The sequence below is a fragment of the Myripristis murdjan genome, chromosome 23 (assembly GCF_902150065.1).
Source record: "Myripristis murdjan chromosome 23, fMyrMur1.1, whole genome shotgun sequence".
Taxonomy (NCBI): Eukaryota; Metazoa; Chordata; class Actinopteri; order Holocentriformes; family Holocentridae; genus Myripristis; species Myripristis murdjan.
The window spans coordinates 6,745,486-6,765,856 of record NC_044002.1 but is presented as its reverse complement, the minus strand read 5'-3'; the positions used below and the strand labels follow the sequence as shown (position 1 = coordinate 6,765,856).

At 43.3% G+C, this 20,371-nt stretch overlaps 1 protein-coding gene across 1 annotated transcript in view; it reads left to right on the top strand.

The window, feature by feature from the left end:
- The window catches only part of btbd11a (BTB (POZ) domain containing 11a), a 140,250-nt gene that overhangs the window by 78,234 nt on the left and 41,645 nt on the right, over window positions 1-20,371 (top strand). Inside the window, exon 2 of the mRNA XM_030045748.1 lies at window positions 16,126-16,275. Coding sequence (XP_029901608.1) covers window positions 16,126-16,275 — 150 coding nt within the window. The remainder of the gene's footprint in view (window positions 1-16,125; window positions 16,276-20,371) is intronic.

Genomic DNA, 20,371 nt, shown 5'->3' with positions numbered 1-20,371 from the left:
CCCCACCCCTCCCTCCATCTGTACAAAAAACAATTTTAGCCTTCGAGTCCATATTGACCATGTGGATTTGTTTACTTCCTAATTAAACTGATGGTTGTCTCATATTCACATTTCCTGAGACAAGATCTGATTGTTTTCATTTCTTTTCTACATTTTCACTTTGACAGAGAGACATGTCGACTGTGCTCGGCTCTGTTTGTTTCTCTCCTCCTGTGTTTCACATTCATACTTCACCTGCCCACCTGCTATCTTAATATGCAGAATGATATGTATTCTCCCATCGATTTCTGCAGGCAGCTGCTACCTGTACACTGACTGGAGGGCAGAGATAGGTCAAGGTCTTCTGCGCATGTGTGTGTGTGTGTGTGTGTGTGTGAGAGAGAGAGAGAGAGAGAGAGAGAATGATGTGCGCATGTTTGTGTGGGGCAGTGGATTGTAGGTGAGTTGATGTGGGTGAGAGTTTGTGTTTGCGCTGTGTAGGCGCATGCATGGCTCGAGATAAGTATATAGAGAGTGTGTGTGTGTGTGTGTGTGTGTGTGTCATTAAATAACTTTTCGTATTAACAAGCTGCGGAGCAAATTACTATTTCAGCGTCAGTCATAGAAAGACAGCGACGACTCCGAAAATGAGTCATTACCTGTGTTATCGCCCCATCTTCACACTGAATGGACTGGAATCATCAAAGCACTGTGATCTGATGAAATGAAAAAAAAAAAAAAAAAAAAAAAAAACGGCTGTAAAGTTAATTTCCCCCAAACGGAAGTGTGTTTTCAGCAAAAGAACGGCAAGAACATTGGACATCAACACTATTTTGTTGCTCTGATCATTCACAGGCGTGGTAAAGAAGTTATCCGGCTATCCGAAGGCGAGAGATGATGTAATTTGCAGTTCCGGTGGCGCGGCAGAGAAATTAATATATCAAGTATTGTTGTTCCCATGCGGGGAGTGATGATAAGCAAAGCAATGATATTACTTTTGAAATGTGTAACAAGCAACAAGTGGTAGATCCGTTTTGTGAGGACGGAGCCCACCGCCGTTTCCTGCTCTGCTGCAGTTATTCATGTTATTTGCACATAATATCAGATGTTGGCACTACAGATGCTTCGTCGGATGAACACATCACAAATACCAGAGGGGCACGTGGGTAAACAAACCGTGGCTCTTGGAAATGGCGCCTTCCTCTCCCCCCTGTCTGCGCTGGTGTGTTCCCGGCTCGCTGTACGTGGCCCTCGGACATATGGTGACCATCTGGGCAGGTCCAGGGATGTCAGAGCGCTGTGATTGGGTGATATTCAGGGGGGCCGCAGGTTAACCCCCTCGGAGACGAGCGGTGTTTCAGTGAGAGTGGAGAGGACAGACGGCTGACTGTTAATGCAAGCCATCGCCAGACCACACAGCCTGGGAATGGCAATGTGAGAGGAGCCACAGCCTGGCTGACATACAAAACTACTCTCTGCCGCTCAGTCTGCCCCTCTTCAGTCCCTCTCTCCCTATACACACACACACACACACACACACACACACACACTGATAATCAAGCATGCAGACTTGCACTTTCAGCTGACCCGGTTAAAGCTACGTTAAGCAACACTGCATGCATTTCGTGCATTTTTGTGAGGGCTGTGACGGTGGGTCTCTCCTCGCAGTGCAGTTTACACGGCTGAGCTTTCCGAATGTCATTATCAGCCCGACCTGAAGCTCCTCCTCTGCCCTCCTCCTCACCCCTTCACCGGTCCAACTTCATCGACAGCATCTCTGAACCCGCACATCCCGCAGATAAAGGTATCCATATTTCACGTCAGTTGTGCAAGTGTCCCACAAGTCAGCGGTTCAGTGGCAGGAAAAAAAAAGTTCATGCTGAGCTTCAAAGCTTACCTTGTAGCTGAAAGTGTGCAGCCTCGCCACATTTACAAATCGAAGCTCAGAGAAAAAGTAATCCAATACGAGGCTCGCGAGGGTAAATGTGTCGTCCCTCATTTCCATAAAGGACACTCTTTACTTTCAATTTCTGCAAGCAATCTGACAGCATGGAGGTTATGCTCTCAGCACCATTTAACAGTCAGAAAATCACTTAGTACAGCTTTAATTGATATTATGGAGCTTTCAGTTCATTCAAATGATTGCAAACAAAATATACAGCGGATTGCCTGAAAAACAGTCTGCCTCTTCACTGCCCTTCATGCACTTTCACGTGTTTGTGTGTTAGAGCTGCACTGTCCCCATTGGAAAGGTAATCTAACACTAAGCAGACAATCATCATAGACTCTCACCTTGCAGGATTTGTCGATATTTCGATCCTTTTTTCGTGTGTGTGTGTGTGTGTGTGTGTGGGGGGGGGGGGGGGGGGGGGGGGGGGGCATAGCCAATAATGCTGGTTTATCACTACAAAGCAGTAGGCTCTTTGGGTCAATTTTGTTCAGCCTCCATGGCATGCAAGAGAGGATGGCTCCTCCGAGAGTGTTTGATGTGAGGCTGGCAGATAAAAACCTCACTTCCTGCCTCACTGTGCCTTTCCTGTGCACCACAGCCTCACTCCTTCAATATCCTCACATCAATCATCCTTGTTCTTTTCAGGGTTTTTTTTTTTTTTTTTTTTCTCGGCGTGTGCGTCCTTTCCTTCCTTTGTGTCCTGCAGGCTCATTGTGCTTCATTTCCATTGTTCTTGCACTCCTCTTGATCATTCTCCTGTCTTTCCTTTCTCTCTCTCTCTCTCCTCTTTCATTCTGTGAATCAGAGAGCTGCAGCGCTATTGCGATGTGCAAAATAATTCAATGCAGGCCTTGGGCTTCAGCCAGTCAGAGCCGTGTAACCTCAGCCACCTCCCAACCTCGTCTGACTGGCTGCGATGCCCCGCAGCCCAGGGACCTGCGAGCACGCTGCACGGCCATATCAGCCATGTCGCTAACCTTAACATCAAGACCGGCCCAGTCATGCCGCCCCCAAATTTAGACCTGCCACTCCAAATCTGTATGAAGTCCTTGTCTTATGTCACTGTCATTGCCACTATTCAAAGTGGTGTACTTTTTGATGTCTTCTCCTGTTGAAATGTGGATTTTATGAATACCAGCCAGAAGCCACCAACTGTTGCAGTTTTAAGTGGCACCAAGTAGGTTTTTAACAGCCCCATAACACGAAATAGCCCTAATATATCTGCAGGGGTTGACAGGGCTGTTGGTCAGTACCAGTGACTCAGTGTGTATGACTCAACTTTTGATAGCTGGTCTCTGAGATTTATGGCTATCAAAATTCACTTTCCAGTTATTGTACCCTGTCTAAAAAAATCCCCACCTACTGGAGCTAAAAGACTACCAAATCACCACCATTTTCAACTCTGCAGTAGAGGTCAGTGGCACGCGTGACATGGATATAAGACACCTCTCAAGCCAAGCCAAAAAAGCAAATGCCAAATTATTATTATTAGTATTTAGCATGGTGATATTTTACCTTTTCAGCAGATGTTTCTGTTGAATCTCTGCTATAAATAGCTAGGTTACTCCTTTCTGTCAAGAATATGTGACTAAATTGTTTAAGTCAGTCAAAATGATGCTACCTACTTGTGTAGGTGGAGACAGCCTCTGCTGATGTTACTCAAAAGTCACAGTGAAATGAAAAATGACTTTTTCGTCTTGTTAGCTACTTTTCCATGCTAGAATATTCAGCTATATAAAAATGAATGGCACTGTCTTTACAGCATGACACGCCCACTTTACAACCCGACACACCCCTTGAGATAACTTCATGGATTAACGGGTTAGAAATGCATAACATTGGCCACAGTTCATCGATTTATGCATCAACCACTTGGTTAAGGTTAGAAAAAGGTTATGGTTTAGTTTAAAATAGTTCATTATTGCATCACATGGCAATCAAACTCCAATCTCCCATCTGAAAGTCCAATCTGTTATTGGCCCAACCACAGTCTTGCAGACCCACTTGCACGGTTCTGAATGTTCACCGGCCTCCTAATTTGCTTTTTGGGCTTTTGTTGCAGAACCTCTAGCTGTTAACTTGCATCATCCTCATACTAATCAATCCAGTTACCTCAGGGGTGTGTTGCATTCTACTGAAGAGGGCTCTCAGAATGCTGTTTCATTGTGACTTTAATTCCTACTGGTCCTATGGTGGTCATGGATTTCTTAATAACTCTTTAAAGTCTTAAGGTTTTGATTGAACATACTTTAATGGCACCACTGTAGCCGGCATAGCCTCAGTATTTTGCTTAAAGGCCTGCAACAGGTTTGGCTGCAGGAAAGGATCAAACCTAAGCCCCCTGGTCGGGGGACAACCTCAGTAACTACTAAGCTGCCAATTTTATTCTGCTGCCTGATTGCATTAGGAAACCCCTTCAGAGTTTCCACTCTCGCTTCAGATTGATTTTTGGAAGATTTACCAAATCAGTCGTGCTTTTTCTAGGACAGCAATATTGTTGCTTTGTATGTTTTTTTTTTCTTTTTTATTTTCATTACACAGATTGATACATTGTGGGAGCATCCTGTTTAATACAGAGGATGGATCAGGTGCGTCGTGGTGGCTGCATCACGGTTTGAGGTCATTACCCTTTCCACGAGGCAGAGGAACCAAATGTCAACATCAGCCTTGCCAAATTAGTAATGTGTTCTATTTGGGTACACATGGCACCGTGGGAGAGGATGAGGGACTGAATGGCATCAGTCCATCTTCATGCACCTGGTCCACTGTGGAGTTTGTCGTGTGTGAAATACCCAAACTAGGTAGCAGAGCAGGCCAAAGGCTGTTTCAAGGACTGCACGTGGAAGACCAGGTGTTCAGCCCAGAGGAAAAAGCAGCTTCCACACCATTAGAAAAGGTGTAAATATGTGCACAGTTGTCTACCTTGAAGCCTGTCATGAGGTCAACGTATGTACTATTTATAGCTGTGATATAACATACCTGTTTCTGTTGGCAGGAGGATCAGCCAAGAGGTGGGAGAAATGGCTTCATTCCACTAGGGATTATAGCACATAAGAGTCCCACTGTCATCAGATTATTTTGAGATATTATCTATATCAAACTGTGTGTGGGTTTGTTACATACTCCATCTTATTATATTCGCTGCATGGTTCTTCCAGCATATGTGTCTAATATTCATGCTTCTTGTTCTGTATGTTGAATTGTTGAGCAATTTTAGAGCTGGGAAAGTGTAAAAAAAAAAAAAAATCATTTTCATTTTTATTATAGTTAGTCTTCATGAAGCAAATGGCAAAGCCTTGAAAATGAATGCAAACGGCCACATCCAAAGGGATTCACAGTATCTAAAATTCTCTTCTCTATTCAGTAACTCAAGCCGTGTTGGTTCAGTACATTTAAATCCAGTATTTCTGCTAGATAAACCAGACTAAACTCATAATATGAACAGGTTGCTGTGGCCTGTAAACATCTTAGTCCTTTCACTTTTAACAAACTCATGCAGCTCTTTGGTAGATTTTGATGTCAACAAAAAAACACGGTGGCAGCAGTACTTAATATTGGGATCATCTTATTTATTTTATGTATTTTTTTTTTACTCTAACCCACTCAGTCAAAGATGGAAAGGGCAGCTGGCAGCCAAGTGTTTTCCTACATTTTTTTTTTTTTTTTCCTCTTGGACTGCTATCAGTGGGTGAGAAACCACAATCAGACTTGAATATCCTGTTAATTGGTTTATTCACAGCAACAGGGATACTCACCGGATATCAAAGGTACATGTAAACAGCTTGATCCAAAAAAGACCTTAACCAGAGTATGGCCAATTAGTCCGGCCACAAAAACATAGCCGAGATGTGCGACGGTAAAATGAGCTTAAACTCTTAAGAGCCACCAACGGTACAAACAAGCCACAATAATGAGCACAAGGGCCAGAGCCACAAATTAGTATTTTATCCATAGGATGGTCATGTGTGACAGAAAAGGGCGAGGTGGAAGCAAGAGGAGAAGGAAGACTTTTTCAGGTAGCTGCAGCTACATTCCACAAAAAGACACTTTCCTCCTGCATTTGCTGCCACCCACGTTGTATGTGTACTCCAGGTTGTGTACTCCTGAGCTGTACAAACATATGAATATGTATGAGTTTAATTGTTTTCCATCCACTTAATGCTGACCCTCTTTGCCGTCGCTGTTTTTCCGATCATCCTCTTTGCTCATTAAACACGGGCTGATATTTGTGTTGCGTCTGATTGCATTACGCTGCCTCCCTGTCTCGTCGCCCCCGGTGACTGGGATGAGTCAGGTGGCTCTATTGAGAACACAGACCGAACCTAACAGAGCATCTCAGCAGGGGAAAGCAGACCTGTGATTCTGAATTTGTAATATCTCTATATGCAAACAAAAAAAAACTGACAGACGCAGGTACAGTAGAAGCACAAAGAGGACGGCTGTTTGCTAGTTTAATTTGCACCACAATACGGCCCCGCGGTCTACATGGAGCCTTTAAATATAGTAAGGCATCTGGCGTGGCACCTGCAATCCATCTGGCTTGGCATGATAAAGGTACCCGAACGATGAGGGATTAAGCTTCTCATAATGCTAATGACTTAACCAGCAAGAGTCTATGGCTATATTAAGCCACAAACAACCTACTCTGGTACAAACAGATGACATGCTACAGTCATGTATTAATAACACTGAGTTTTGTTGTGGAATACTGCCGTGTAAATGGTGATACGTGTGGCCAGAAATGTGTAACAGAAAATACGCCAAAGCTTAGGATTTGCCCTTTTTAAATCCAAATAAAGATGTTGCTGATGTACTGCTTGTTTGCCAGGGATTGGGCACAGCACCAGGAAGTTGTTGGGAAGGCCATCTGGTGGAACACCTTTCACTCTGATCAAAATTTGTGTCGTGTGATGGGTAATGAAATCGGTACTTGCTTGGAGAGGGGCCTGCAATAGCCTTTGCCATATGTTTACCAGTAGTTTTAAGGTGCCTTCACATGCAAGGGTCATAATTTAATCCACTCTCCTAACAGGCTCTGTGTTACCTTCCTGCCGTTTGCAGCCTGTGGGTATGACAGCTACTCTGTGCTAACTCACATTTTGCCCAGAATAGAGACCCGGGCAGCCGACACTTGCACCTCTGTGAAAGGGAGCTGCTCGCTGTGATTGCCATGGAAATTGAGACCTCAGTTTGAGGGGAGGGAAATTGAGCATTATCTGAGCGCTGGAGGCGAAAAGAGGCTGAAAGCCATGTGAAATTATTCGGCATCGCACACAAACGTAGCAGGAGGCAGCCTAAAGGACAGCACATAGCCGCTATGTATGAAGCTGACACACAACTTAAAGGATGGCGTGCTGTATAACACACACTCCACCTTCTAATGATGTTTTGTTGTATCGTGTTGACTGCTGATTATAGTGGTGAAATCCTCTTCAAACAGGCCATCTGTTTGTGGCTAATTTCCTTTAAGAACTTTAAGAGAAACTTTTTGTAAGCAGAGAAGGTTGTAGTGCCTGAGATAGTCGAGCAAGGACACACACACATATACACACACACGCACGCTCACACTAACAAAAAGACTGCAATGCTGCAACTCCCTAAATGCAAATATGCTTGAAAACACATCGAGAGAGAGAGTCAGAGGAAGGAAGCGGTTTTAATCGAAGCGAAAAAGAAGCAGCCCAACAACTTCTCGGTTTGCAGCGGACGGGCAGACGCTGCAGAATCATCCCGAGCAAACACATCTGCATGTATTTGCATTACATGGCCAGATACATTTGTCTGCGGTGATTTATTTATGAGGAGGTCCGGGCCTCCTTTCGCTGGATGATATGACAAGGCAGGAAGATTTCGCCTGGCACTGAATGTGATGGAACAGAGAGCATCATTTGGACGAGGGGGTTTGAATGCCAGTGACTGGATGGAGCCAAGTTGAGGGCAACATTTTGAATAAAAGAGATGCAACTGGGCGACATCACAATTTGGCGGCATCAAGTGGCAGCAGGAGATGATTGTTAGATTTTTTTTTTTTTTTTTTTTTTTTTTTAAGCTTGAAGCACTTGGTTACCCAGGAATCATCTAATTTGATATCAGTAAGCTGCACATTCTTCAGACCTACTCTAAATTCCTCCTTATTTATGGTTTGCAGGATGGAGATCAGATACCAGGCACCTGAATTTAAACTGGGAAAATAGGGTGACTCATCAGTGTCTCAATCAGTAGGGATGGAGCACTCTTCTCTGATGCAGCCCTAATTTCTGATTTAGACCGATGATGCTTTTCTTTTTACATAAATATCTTGCCTGCTGTAGCTTTAAAACTTTGTATGTGGGGCAGCAGAAATATGTGCAGCCTTGATCTTCCATGAGCTCTATTTTAGAATAACTCTAGGTCCTTGCGGTCATTCCTTTCAGGCACAAGAGTGCAGGGACCTCCATTAGGTGCTACTCTCGCAGTGTGTGCGAGTGAGATGTCACACTATCGGGGCTACTGGATAATAGTGCTACTATACCATGCCCATTCTGTGTTTTCCGACCATGTGTGTGCAGAGCAAACAGGCACACACCTGCCTTTTGAAGCCAGTGAAAGTAACATTTATAGAAGGACTCCCTCAAAATATGGCATCCACCCGAACCTGAGGTATTTTCCGTGATGTTGCCGGTGATAACAACCTCGGTGTTGTCACCATTAGGTTGTGCAGGTCGGGGTTTCAGGCGGACGGACATTTGCTGGGAGGCAGAGCTGCTCTCGCTGGTCGAGCCGCTCTAGGTAAAGCCAAACCAAACAGCCCATGAGAAATGTTTGTGTACTGAAACATCTCCCTGCTGGCAGCGTATAGGTGAGTCTGCCAGGCATGAGACACACTATCAAAGTTCACGCTCCGCAGCACTTGATGATCCATAAATCATGGGTGTGTTTGAGAATTCACTCTGATGCTCTTGCTTTGGAATCACAGAGCTCCCTTCAGAGCGTGGGAGGGCACAGGATTATTTTGGAATTTACGAAGGAGAAATCCGTTATCCGGAGTGTCAAGACGGCAAGCAGAGACACTGATGCCTTGCTGGGAATTTAACTCCGATACCGATTTTCTAGACAGCAACGAGAACTAACCATGTAAATGAGAGGGTTACTTTGTAATATAGGCTATTTTTTTGTATTATACAAAATGTAATGGCTATATTTTGTGGGATACGAAGTAATTTCAGATTAAAAAGCTGCCACACATGACCTAACTGACTCATTCTCAGCCATTTGATCAATGTGAGCATACAAGTTCATGTCAATTGCATCCAAAATTCATAGTTCATCATTTCCAGTCATTGTATATGCATAGGTAATGCATAAAATGTACACAAACAAATGCATGTATATTGAATTTTAATTCCCGGTGGCTTCCTTTAAGATAGTGAGGGCCGTGTGCAGTTGAGTCGGGTAGAGAGCTGCGTCAGGCACAGCAAATTTTTCTAGCTCTGTGACAATGTAATGTCAACCTTTTTTCAGGAAACGTCTCACAAACTGGATTATATCTCCTGTCATTCGCTTCAGACTGGAGTTACTGTGCCGGCAGCTCGTTAGTGGCTTTTTGGGACCCAGACGGGATGCCACTGCTCCGTCCTTTAAGCCAGAGTGGTCAGCACTGAACCACCGCATTTCCGAATGGCATAAGAGCGGCACTAACACCACCAGAATAAATTTACCAAGCTACCACATCTGTGCCTTATCAGGATCTAGACAGTAAAAGGAAGCAAAAGTTGTAGTGTCCTCAGACGTATGAATCTTCCCATCTGAGCTGCAGATTTTCACTGAAGTAATTCTCATACATGCTGCTGCTATAAACTGCTGAGTCTTTTTATGATTGTGACACAATATTTGCTCTTGCACTTTTTTTTTGTATAAGCAGTTTAGTTGCTACCAACTGACCAGGTTCCATGCCAAGTCTCGTGTTACTGTACTCCCCATAGAGGTGATTAGGCTGATTAGAACATCGACAGCTAATTAGGTCTATGAATCATTGCCACAAATGCGACATGGGACTATGTAGACTGCGGTTCGGTTCTATGTCCATTCAAAGCAACATCCCTCGTCTGGTACTGCTGTGAGCCCCTACAAACAGCTGGGTTGTGGATCTATGGCTGACATTTGCAGTTAGCCAGTTGGGTGGGATGTTTGATCATCTTGGCCATTTCATCGCTAATGTGGTTTGAGTCCCAGCTGCATTCATTCATTATTGATGAGAGAATAAATGTCTCTTTCGTGTAGATGCTGCAGCTACCCAACTGAATCATCCCCTCTGATGCGATACTTTTGCAAAATGTCTGGTCATTCATGTGTACATGGGGGCTTTGGGGCTTCAGACTCAACAAAGCTATATCAGGTGGAGTTTCCTGTATGTGTGCTTTGTTACAGTAAAAAACGATGGTTTTCCAGCACAGCCAATCACCAAGCTGTTAGGCAGCACTTGCCTGTTGCCATGGCAACTACCTGTTAATATTCTGGGTGAGTTTTCTCTGACAAGAGAGAGCACCACTTCTTGCTACACAGAAATCGATTGGACATTCCTGTAGAAAATAAGGAGGTGTGCACTGCAGCGGTTCAAGAGCGTTACCGCGATACCTGGGCACCAAGCAGAAGCTGCATGCTTGGAGAGTGACCCAAATGACCTTGACTTGACATTTAGAAGAGCCCAGGACAAGTGCGTTTGGCAGAATAATTACTGTAAATCAAAATGTCATCCTATCAGCGCCACCCGCATCTTTGAAAGGGGGATAAAAGCCTTAGTTCTTTCATAGGCACGGAATTTCTCAGAAGTGTTTTTCTTCCTGCATGAGGAGCAAAGACTTTTCTTGTGAAGACGTTTCAAAGGTCAGGCATTGAGGGATTGAGTTGTCTGAGCTCTGAGTGGTGAGGTCATTCAGAGAGGAGTAACCTCTCCATCATTCCAAGGAATGGTGTTGATCACGAATCTCATTATGCCACAGGCTTGATCACACAGATCAAACAGACCGGACAGTCCCGTCTCTCTCCCTTTTTGCCCCCCGAGAAGACCTTTCTCAAAGGGTGCTCTTCTCATGCAAGAGAAACAGGGCTATCCATGTAATGAGCTGTTAATTAAGATTGGCTTGGACACATACACACACACACACACACACACACACACACACACACACTCACATACATATAAAGATGTACTCATGTTCTCATGCTTGGCTACATAACATTTCTTCATGCATGTATGCACACTGATGAGACCTAAATGCTCAAGAAACGTTGCTTTTTGTTGTTTATCATTTGGTTTGACTTCACACTGCACTAAATCAACTGTGGCCAAAGTGAGGGCCAAGCCTAAACTCCATCATATTAAGTCATTTAGTCTCAAAATTGAGTTTTTCTTAAATCAAGTTAAAAAAAAAAAAAAAAAAAAAAAAAAAGATAAATCTGCTGCTGGGATGAGATAATCCCACTTTCTTCCAATACTAATCAACTTATTTCCAGAATTTTCTTGAACCAAGTGCCATTCCCCTGATGATCTGACTTATTAAACAAATGTTTACTTTAATTTATACTACACCAGACATATTCCTGAGACAAGTGAAACTACAATGAAAAAAGAAGGATTATCTCATCCCACTGGCATCTTTTTTTTCAGTTGTTTTAAGAAAAACAAGATTTTAACACTCAGTACGACTTAATGACTTGGCAAGATGGAGATTTTTTGCAGCGCTGCTTCAATTGCAAAGATTCATATACACCATATTTTTGTAATATACAGCAGTATTGTCAAATGCAGGATGTCAGCGATTGTTATAAAGTTACTGAAAGCTTACAGTGACATTGGTAAAGAAGGCTGGTGGAGGAGAAAAAAGTAGCAAGGCAAACAAGACACTTTTTGACTAATGCACAAATATAGAACCCCCACCCCGCCGTTCCCAACATTTTCAATGCAACAAGTGCCTGGTGGAGGAAAAATAGCTAGAATTCAAAATGTCAAGGTGTCCCATCAAAACAGCAATGTTTTTCTCGCAAGCCTTGTGCTGGAAAGAGACGAAAAAAACATAACACTGTGGCGCAAGTATTGTCACTTGCAAACTGGTGTGCAGTTTGCCTTAAGTTGGAATAACAGGCTCTGCGGGGCGTCTTGGACTTCAGATTCATCTCCCTCAGTGGATCTGGGTTATCTCCCTAAAGAAAACACAATAAATTACCAGGAGCAAAACACAGAATATGAGATAGTCATGATGATAAACACATGGGTGAAAGCTATTTTAAGACTGCCATCGTGCCATTACTGGGCCTGTGAAGCCCCAGAGGTGGAACAGTCAGGGTAAAAGCGCCGTGCCGTTGTCATGTGGAAAGCTCGTAACGACACCTTCGGCACCTCTCTGACCTTTGTGACGAGCAGAAAACAAGGCTGCTGTTCTTCCTTCCTGAAAAGTTGTCAGTTTTTTTTTTTTTTTTTTTTTTTTTTTTTTGCATTTGTTCATTTTTTTTTTTTTTTTCGCCAAAAAAAGTCAGTACAGTCAAGTATGTTCCCCATGCGAGGGGTATACCTTTGTGTTCTTCTCTGCAAATTCTGGTGTATTTTTAGTTCATCTTTTTTTTCCCTTCTTTGCTGAATCTCTTTTGCTTGCAATAAAACAAGAGCAAAGGGAAGCCATGTTTGTGAGCAGGCACTTGGCATCATGGCGTGTGTGAGTTGCATCTTTCAGAACGGTTTTCAACCCAGCAGACTCATGTGAACATCAAAAAGTTTGCAGCTCCTCACTCTTGGCTGGAAACTCTTTCCATTATCAATGCAGCAGCTCCGGGGTTTAAACTCTAATAATATTAAAGAGTAGCGACTTTTTTCAACATTGTTTCAAACTGTGAGAATATTCACTGTATTAATTGCTCTGTTCTAAGCCATCGGCGTGTGAATTCTAGCGAACCTTTTCTCCCATGATCTATTCCAGCTCAGGCGGCCTGGCAAAGATGGGATGCTCAATATTCTCTACATTATTTATGACTGCTTGCGTGAGCAGCAATATTTCTGTTGAAACGACTCTGGGGAGTTTTGTACACAGCTCCGTGCTCTAAAGTAGTCTTGTCCCCCTGACCCAGTCTCCATCTTCTCCCATCTACCCGACAGCAATGGAGACGAAGAGTGCCCCAGAATAGAAAATGCAGGTCATATCTGTTTATCTGGGATTAGACTTTCTCAAAATATACATGTCGCCGAGGTCATGCAATTGCTTTGAGGTTGCGGGAATATGCAGTTGAAAAATGACTCAGAAATATGGGGTTAACGAAAAAAAAAAAAAACAGCACTGCAACAGTTCCCCATTCCGGGGGATTTCATGCTGCTTGTCATTTTTTAATCAGACTTTTGTGTAGGTATCCCCCCCTCGGTCCTCCCACCCTGCCTGTTCCTGGTCTTGTCTCTAAGGGGCCAGACTGGCTTCTCTTTCACCTCAGATGTTTAGAGCGCAAACATCACCCAGGATCAAACATCGGTGCTGTTTTTTCTTCCATCCAAGTGTTAGCGAGAGATAACATGGAGGGGAGGGCGGAAGAGGGGCGAGCGAGGTGGGGGAGAGAACTGCAGACTTGTTTATACGTCTTGATCTGATGGGATGAATAATGCAGCAAAGAGCTTCCCCGACACCCCAGGATCACATTAAAAGAATAGTTTGGGCGACGGAGAGTTGGGGAAGACACAGGGCAAGGGCTAAGAAGGGGAGCCTTGATTATCAAGAAGATCATGAATTATTCAAATGTGTTTTCCCAAAACCATACAAGTACAATCTCCAGCAGTGGAACTTGTGAATCCTAATATGATTAGAAGAAGTCCACAGGATTCCTCCGCCTCAATCTGTGACTTGGAGATGAGGAGAAAATGACAGCGTGCTTTGAACCTCAGGTCGGAGATGCAATCCTGCTTCTCTGTTTGCCACCAGGCACTTTGAAGCTTTCTTTCAGAATTTGGAGTCATTTTTTTCCCTTTTTTTTGTCTTTGCTCACCCCAGACATTTGCAAAATTCAACATATTGCAGTGGCACAACATTGTTATGTTTGTTGCTATGTATATCCTGTCATTGCTGATTCACAGGCTATTCTTAAAGCTCCGTATTTACCTCCTGATCCGTGACTATTAGTTTAGGAAAATGAGCATTGATTACAATTTTGCATTATAACTCTTTGAACTGATGAATTCAGTCTTGGAAATTAGTATTTACTTTTGGAGGTGTAATTATTTAATTTCTTTAGGCCTTACACATGCAAGCCTGCAAAGATGCACATACATATTTTTGTTGCTGCATGTGGGGAACTTAACATACTCAACCATGACTAATCCTACACTGCAAAAAAAAATCTCATTTTAACAAGTTTTTCAGTGTTGTGTATAGTGATAAAATTTTGTTTTTCCTCAAAAAAGTGAAAAGAAATCTGCCTTTGGGATGAGATAATCCCGCTTGTTTCCACTGCTAATCAACTTGTTTCCAGACTTTTCCTGAATCAAGTGTCTTTGTCTTGATCCTAGTGAGCTCATTCTGACTCCATGTTTCAACAGATTTATGCTTGTTCCCAGAAAAAAAAACACAAGTGGAACTCCATCAGAAACAAGTGGGATTATCTCATCCCCTTGGAGATTTTTTTTTTTTTTTTTTAAGAAAAAACAAGATTGTTACACTGAATATGACACGACATAGCTTGTTAAAATTGAGATGTTTTTTTTCTGTGCATTGTAATTTGAATCCAAAACCCAATAACCCTAAAACCCTATATGGACTTGAGCTAAGCATCCTCACTTTGCAGGATTTTCTTCGCCTTTCCGTCCATGTGAGGACATTTGGAACACAGAAGTCCAAGAAGACGGCAAGCCAGAACCACCCACCAACAGTCCGATCCCTTTCCGCTTGAAGAATTCCTTTTGAGACACACCCAACAGAGGCAGTTCTGTCAATACTGGTCAATGGTCAGGCAAACATGGAAAAAGCTTTTAGATAAATTATTTGGGACTCTAAATAAAACTGACCCTTAGGAAAGGCTGTGGGAGGATGCGGGAACGGGACCCTGGCTGGGGAATAGTGGAATTCCTGGGCTGGATGCTCTCGGTTTAGGATGGGGTGGGAGGAATCTGGAGCTGGAGGAGCCTGAACTCCCTGCTCTAGGAAAGCTGCTTCCCCGAGTGGCGATCTGCGAGTCATGAGATCAGTCCACTATGTGCCTGTGTGTACATGTGAGTGAGACAGTGTCTATTGTCTTATGTGCTGGCATCGCATGCAGACAAATCGACTAAGTTCCTCCATGTTGTAATTACTGTTTGTTGAGAAACAGCATATCCCTCTGCGCCGTGTCATTAGGATTAGCACTCGGCAGGGTGTTGCTTTCCATTCTCCTGTAGCAAAAGCTCGATATCCCATCTGTCACAACCCATTCTCAGCAGCCAAACAAAGCCTGGCGAGAGTAGCAGGACCTAAATGGATTAATCCTCTCCAGCCAACATTGTCTCCTACACCTTGTTTGCAGAAAATGCACACTACCCACCTGTGAACACAGCCAGATATAATACAAAAGGAAAACTACACATTCCAGGGTTGCCTAGTTTCGCTGTCACTCTTTGAATTCAGAACTAAAATAGTGGCCACAAGCTGTATCCAGTGAATAAAATCAAAAGTTATGGTCATAATAACTAGCTCATTTATAATTAAACACATACAAAGATGAAACTGACGCTTTGTTGTTTTGACTGTAAGGAACTTTTGTGTGAAAGAAGTGCCATACTTCATTGGAGACAAAATGAATCAGCATGCCATTGTTAAGTTTGGGCTTATTCATTATGTTAACATGATGCTGGCTGTGGCTCTCGCACAAAAAAATACAAGCTGTATTTACCCATGACTTTGTGTCTATATTCAGTCATTTAAACTAATGCTTGCTCACTAGCAGCTGAATGGGCAAAAAAAAAATGTGGGTCTTATAATTTAGCTGCTCAACTCTGTTTGAGCTCTTAACTGAAACTGCTTATTTTTTGTGATCCGTCCTGCCCCTCAAGACTTCTCGCAGTGTTAGAGATTTACTGAAAACCAGCAAAAAGACATGAAGTAGGATACTTAAATGTTGATGAAACTGATTTCACTAAAAGATGATGCGTCAGTGTTATCTTCTTTTACTGTGACCCTTGACCTATGCCTTGACCTCTTGCCTTCTGTCTCCAGGTGTGCTGAGCCTGCCAGAGAGTTTGAACCTCCATCGGGACCAGCAGCGTTCGGGAAGGGCAGGTGAGGGCCATGCCTACACCCAGGCCGAGCTCCGCACCCTGGAACAATCCCTGCTGGCAACCCGAGTGGGCAGCATCGCCGAGCTGAGTGAGTGAACCTTTCCTATCCATAAACACCCAGCTCATGAATATGCATACACAAACACAAGTGTGCACACGTACAAAGAGAAATGACCCAGACTTGCATGCTGAGATGGGTGCAGCATGCAAATACCGTAACAACCTGCTCACTCCCCCTCTGAACATTGTGAAAGCTTCTGTTTATCAGTAAGATATCCTCCCCTTGTCAATGCTGCACAGTCTGTAATACAGCCTCCCCTATTCTGAGCTCCTTTGACCACATTTCCTTGACTGATCTGGATAAATCGGTGTGGTGTATTATAAAATCCCCTTCTTCTCCTTTAGATGTTGTGCCGGCCAGACCCCTCAAAGATGTTTCTACCATTTTGTCCCCTGGCATTTTAGCTGTTCTTACCAGTTCCTTGGACACAGGGGCTACAGCCTTACGCTTTAAAAAGGCTGTTGTTCAGCTGCTACTTTAAAAGCCTAATTTGGGCCCAAATGTCATGAGCATTTGGGCCCAATTTCAGAACTCCCATTCCTGTCTACGGCTTTGAGAAAATGGTTTACTCACAGTTGACTGCTTTCTGATACAATCCTCTATTAAAAAATTCAATCTGGTTTCTGAGTCCATTGTACAGTAGCGCTCAAACTGCTCTGCTAGAAGTTTCTAATGACATTGGCCTGAACTCTGATAACTGTACCACTTTAGTTTGGTTAGACCTCTCTGCTGCTGTGGACAAAGCAGACCAGTGGACCACTCTATTTAAAGTAACTGTTTCTCCAAATGGGTGAAACATACAGTAATGGGACCTTTTTAGTTTGACACTGTGATCCTGAAGTGTCTTTCAGTGACTCTGTTTCTAAGCCCACACCAATGACATGCAGGCTCCCACCAGACTCTGTTTTGGGCCCTGTCCTGTTCTCTTTTTTGCTGAGAGAGCTTTTCAGCAGGCACAGTGTATGCAGACAATTTGCAGGTCTACCTGGCTGTCAGCTCCAACGAGTTCCCTTCCATCAGCATGTTCCTTATGTGTAACACTGAGGTCTGGATATCAAATTAATTTCTAATTATCAGCAACGATAAAAAAGAAGTAATCCTTGAATTCAGGTCTTTCATTCAGCCCCATTGCCACAGGTGTATAAAAACCAGCAGCTAGGCATGCAGTCTGCCTTTACAAACATTTGTGAAAGAATGCCTCGTTCTAAAGAGCTCACTGAATTCCAGCGTGGTGCTGTAATAGTAATGTAACAGGATGCCACCGCTGCAACAAGCCAGTTTGTGAAGTTTCTTCCCCCCTAGATATTCCACCGTCAGCTGGAAGTGGGATTATTGCAAAGTGGAAGCATTTAGGAACCACAGCAACTCAGCCACCAGGGGGCAGCACCACGTAAAGTTACAGAGTGAGGTCGGCGAGCGCTGAGGTGCTGAGGTGCGTAAAAGTGGCCAATGCTCTGCTGACTCAATAACTGCAGAGCTCCAAACCTCCTCTGGCATCAACATCAGCACAAAACCTGAGCGCCGGGAGCTTCATGGCATGGGTTTCCATGGCCGAGCAACTGCATGCAAGCCTTACATCACTGAGGATGAGTATGCGTATGGATGAGTTTTGGTTTGGTGAATGCAAGAATGTTCCCTGGCTGACTGCATTGTGCCAGCTGTAAAGTTTGCTAGAGGAGGGATAATGCTATGGGCTTGTTTTTCTGGCCTCGGCCTTGGCTCCTTAGTTCCAGTGAGGAGAAATCTTAATGCTTCAACTCACCAAGACATTTTGGACAATTCTCTGCCTCCAACTTTGTGGGAACACTTTGGGGAAGGCTCTTTTCTGTTCCAGCATGACTGAGCCCCAGTGCACAAAGCAGCTCAGTAAAGGCATGGCTGGGTGAGTTTGGTGTGGAAGAACTTGACTAGCCCGCACAGAGCCCTGACCTCAACCCCATCCAACACCTTTGGGATCAACTAGAACAGAGATTGCGAGCCTAGCCCTCTCGTCCAGCATCAGTGTCTGACCTCACAAATGCTCTTCTGGATGAACGGGCAAATATTCCCACAGACACACTCCAAAATCTTGTAGAAAGCCTTCCCAGAAGAGTGGAAGCTGTTCTAGCTGCAAAGGGACCAAATCCATATTAATGCCCATGGATTTAGAATGGGATGTTATAAAAGCTCCCGTTGGTGTAATGTGCAGGTGGTCCAATACCTTTGTCCATGGAGTGTAGCTCCTCTAGGACTGTGCTGTTATCAGCAGGCAAGAAATTTGGGACGGCCTTTGATTTTGAACTCAGGTTTTCGTTTCACTCTACCAGTACAGGAATATTGCCAGAGTTAGACTTATTCTTGCCTTGTCCGATGCTGAAAAACTCATGCAAGCCTTTGAGTCAAGTAGACTGGATCATTGTAACGCTCTTTTCGCTGGTCTCACAAAGAAATCAATCAACCTATTACAACCTTTTCAAAATGCTGCATTCTTACGAGAACCAAGAAATCTTAGCCTCTCTGAATTGGGTGTCAGTGAGGTGTAGGATTGATTTCAAAATTTTGTGTCTGGTCTCCACTCTTAACCCCCTATGAGCCATCGCACAACCTTCTGCTTTTGTAATGTTCTGTTTATGTTCAATTTTTATTCAATAATTTATTTATACTTCAGATTATTCGAATCTTGTTATAATCTGCTTGTTTGTAATCTCCTATCCTATGATTCTTTTATTGGCTTACTTTTCTGTTGCTTTGGTTTTTCATTACCATGCTGTCCTTTTATCTGGAGAGCAGCTTTATAAATTCTGTTTTGAAAAGTGCTACAAAAATAAAGATTATTATCACTGTTATTCCTACGGTAATTCACACAATACAGCAGCTCACAATATGCTTATCTACAACTATGAATTAGAGACTAATATATCAGTTGGCTGACATATTGGACCTGTTTTAGCCTTTTAATAAGAATCAGATATCAGCAAGTCAATTTTGTCCATTGCCAAGAGAGACATTAGGTTATGATTTTACTTAACCGCTTCAGGGCAGGCAGTTTAAAACCTGCAATGAATCCTGCCTCACCCTGCCTTTGGGAGCTGCTTATACACCTATAAAATAATTCATTAGCCTCTCTTTCAGCGTTGAGTTAGACTTTCCAGTTGTGTAAATGCTGATTCAGAGGCTTTTCCACCCTGACAAAAATAAAATTCTACAGGAAACGATGAATCCTCGTAAATTCTGTTGGTTTTATTGCATTAAAATTGTGTGTTAAAAAAAAAAAAACTACTGCTTTGGTTTAAATATATTAATATCAACCCTAAAAAAACTCATTATTGTCAAACCCGACTATGGATAAAATATTGAGTTTCAGCATATGGAGTTTAAGGATGGAGTATGTTAAAAGTGCAAAGGCTATTGTTATGCACATTAAAACTGATATGCTCAAGCACTCATTTCCATAGCCGTTCGCCAAATGGCCCCATTAGAGTGAAGGAATGCACACTCCCTGTCCCTGTGGGCTGTCATGGTGGTCTGCGGCCAACACACTGCTTCTCTACTGTCCTTACACATCTCACTTCTATCCACTTCTCTCTCTCTCTCTCTCTCTCTCTCTCTCTCACACACACACACCCCCACACACTCCATCCAGGATCTGTTCTATTACAGCTGTTCTAACACCTGTTTATGAGCCTTACCCCGGGGGGTTTAAATGCAAGGTCACTGCCTCAAAGGCTTTTAACCTCATCTTGAAAAGATGAGCTCCACCTTTAACTGTGACCCTTCCTGTCCTCTCCACATTCACATGTTAGATCATCATGTCCCTCCCAGACATTTGCTCTATCTATGTGTGTGTGTGTGTGTGTGTGTGTGTGTGTGTGTATTAGAGTGTGTGCTGTTTGGACCCCTTTGCATATTATAAACCAATAATTCCTTATGCATCGTAAACACTCTCTATCACTGACTGATACAACACAGCTGTGATTCAGCCTATAGCCAGAGCATGGAAGCTTTTACATTTGCTGTTCTGAATACTCAGTGTCTGGTAATCCTTTCCTGGAAAAAATTACTCTGATTCACAGGAAGTTATGCATTTTGATTTCCAGATGGTTTATAGTAAATAGAAGAAGCATGAGAACACCGATAGCCACCA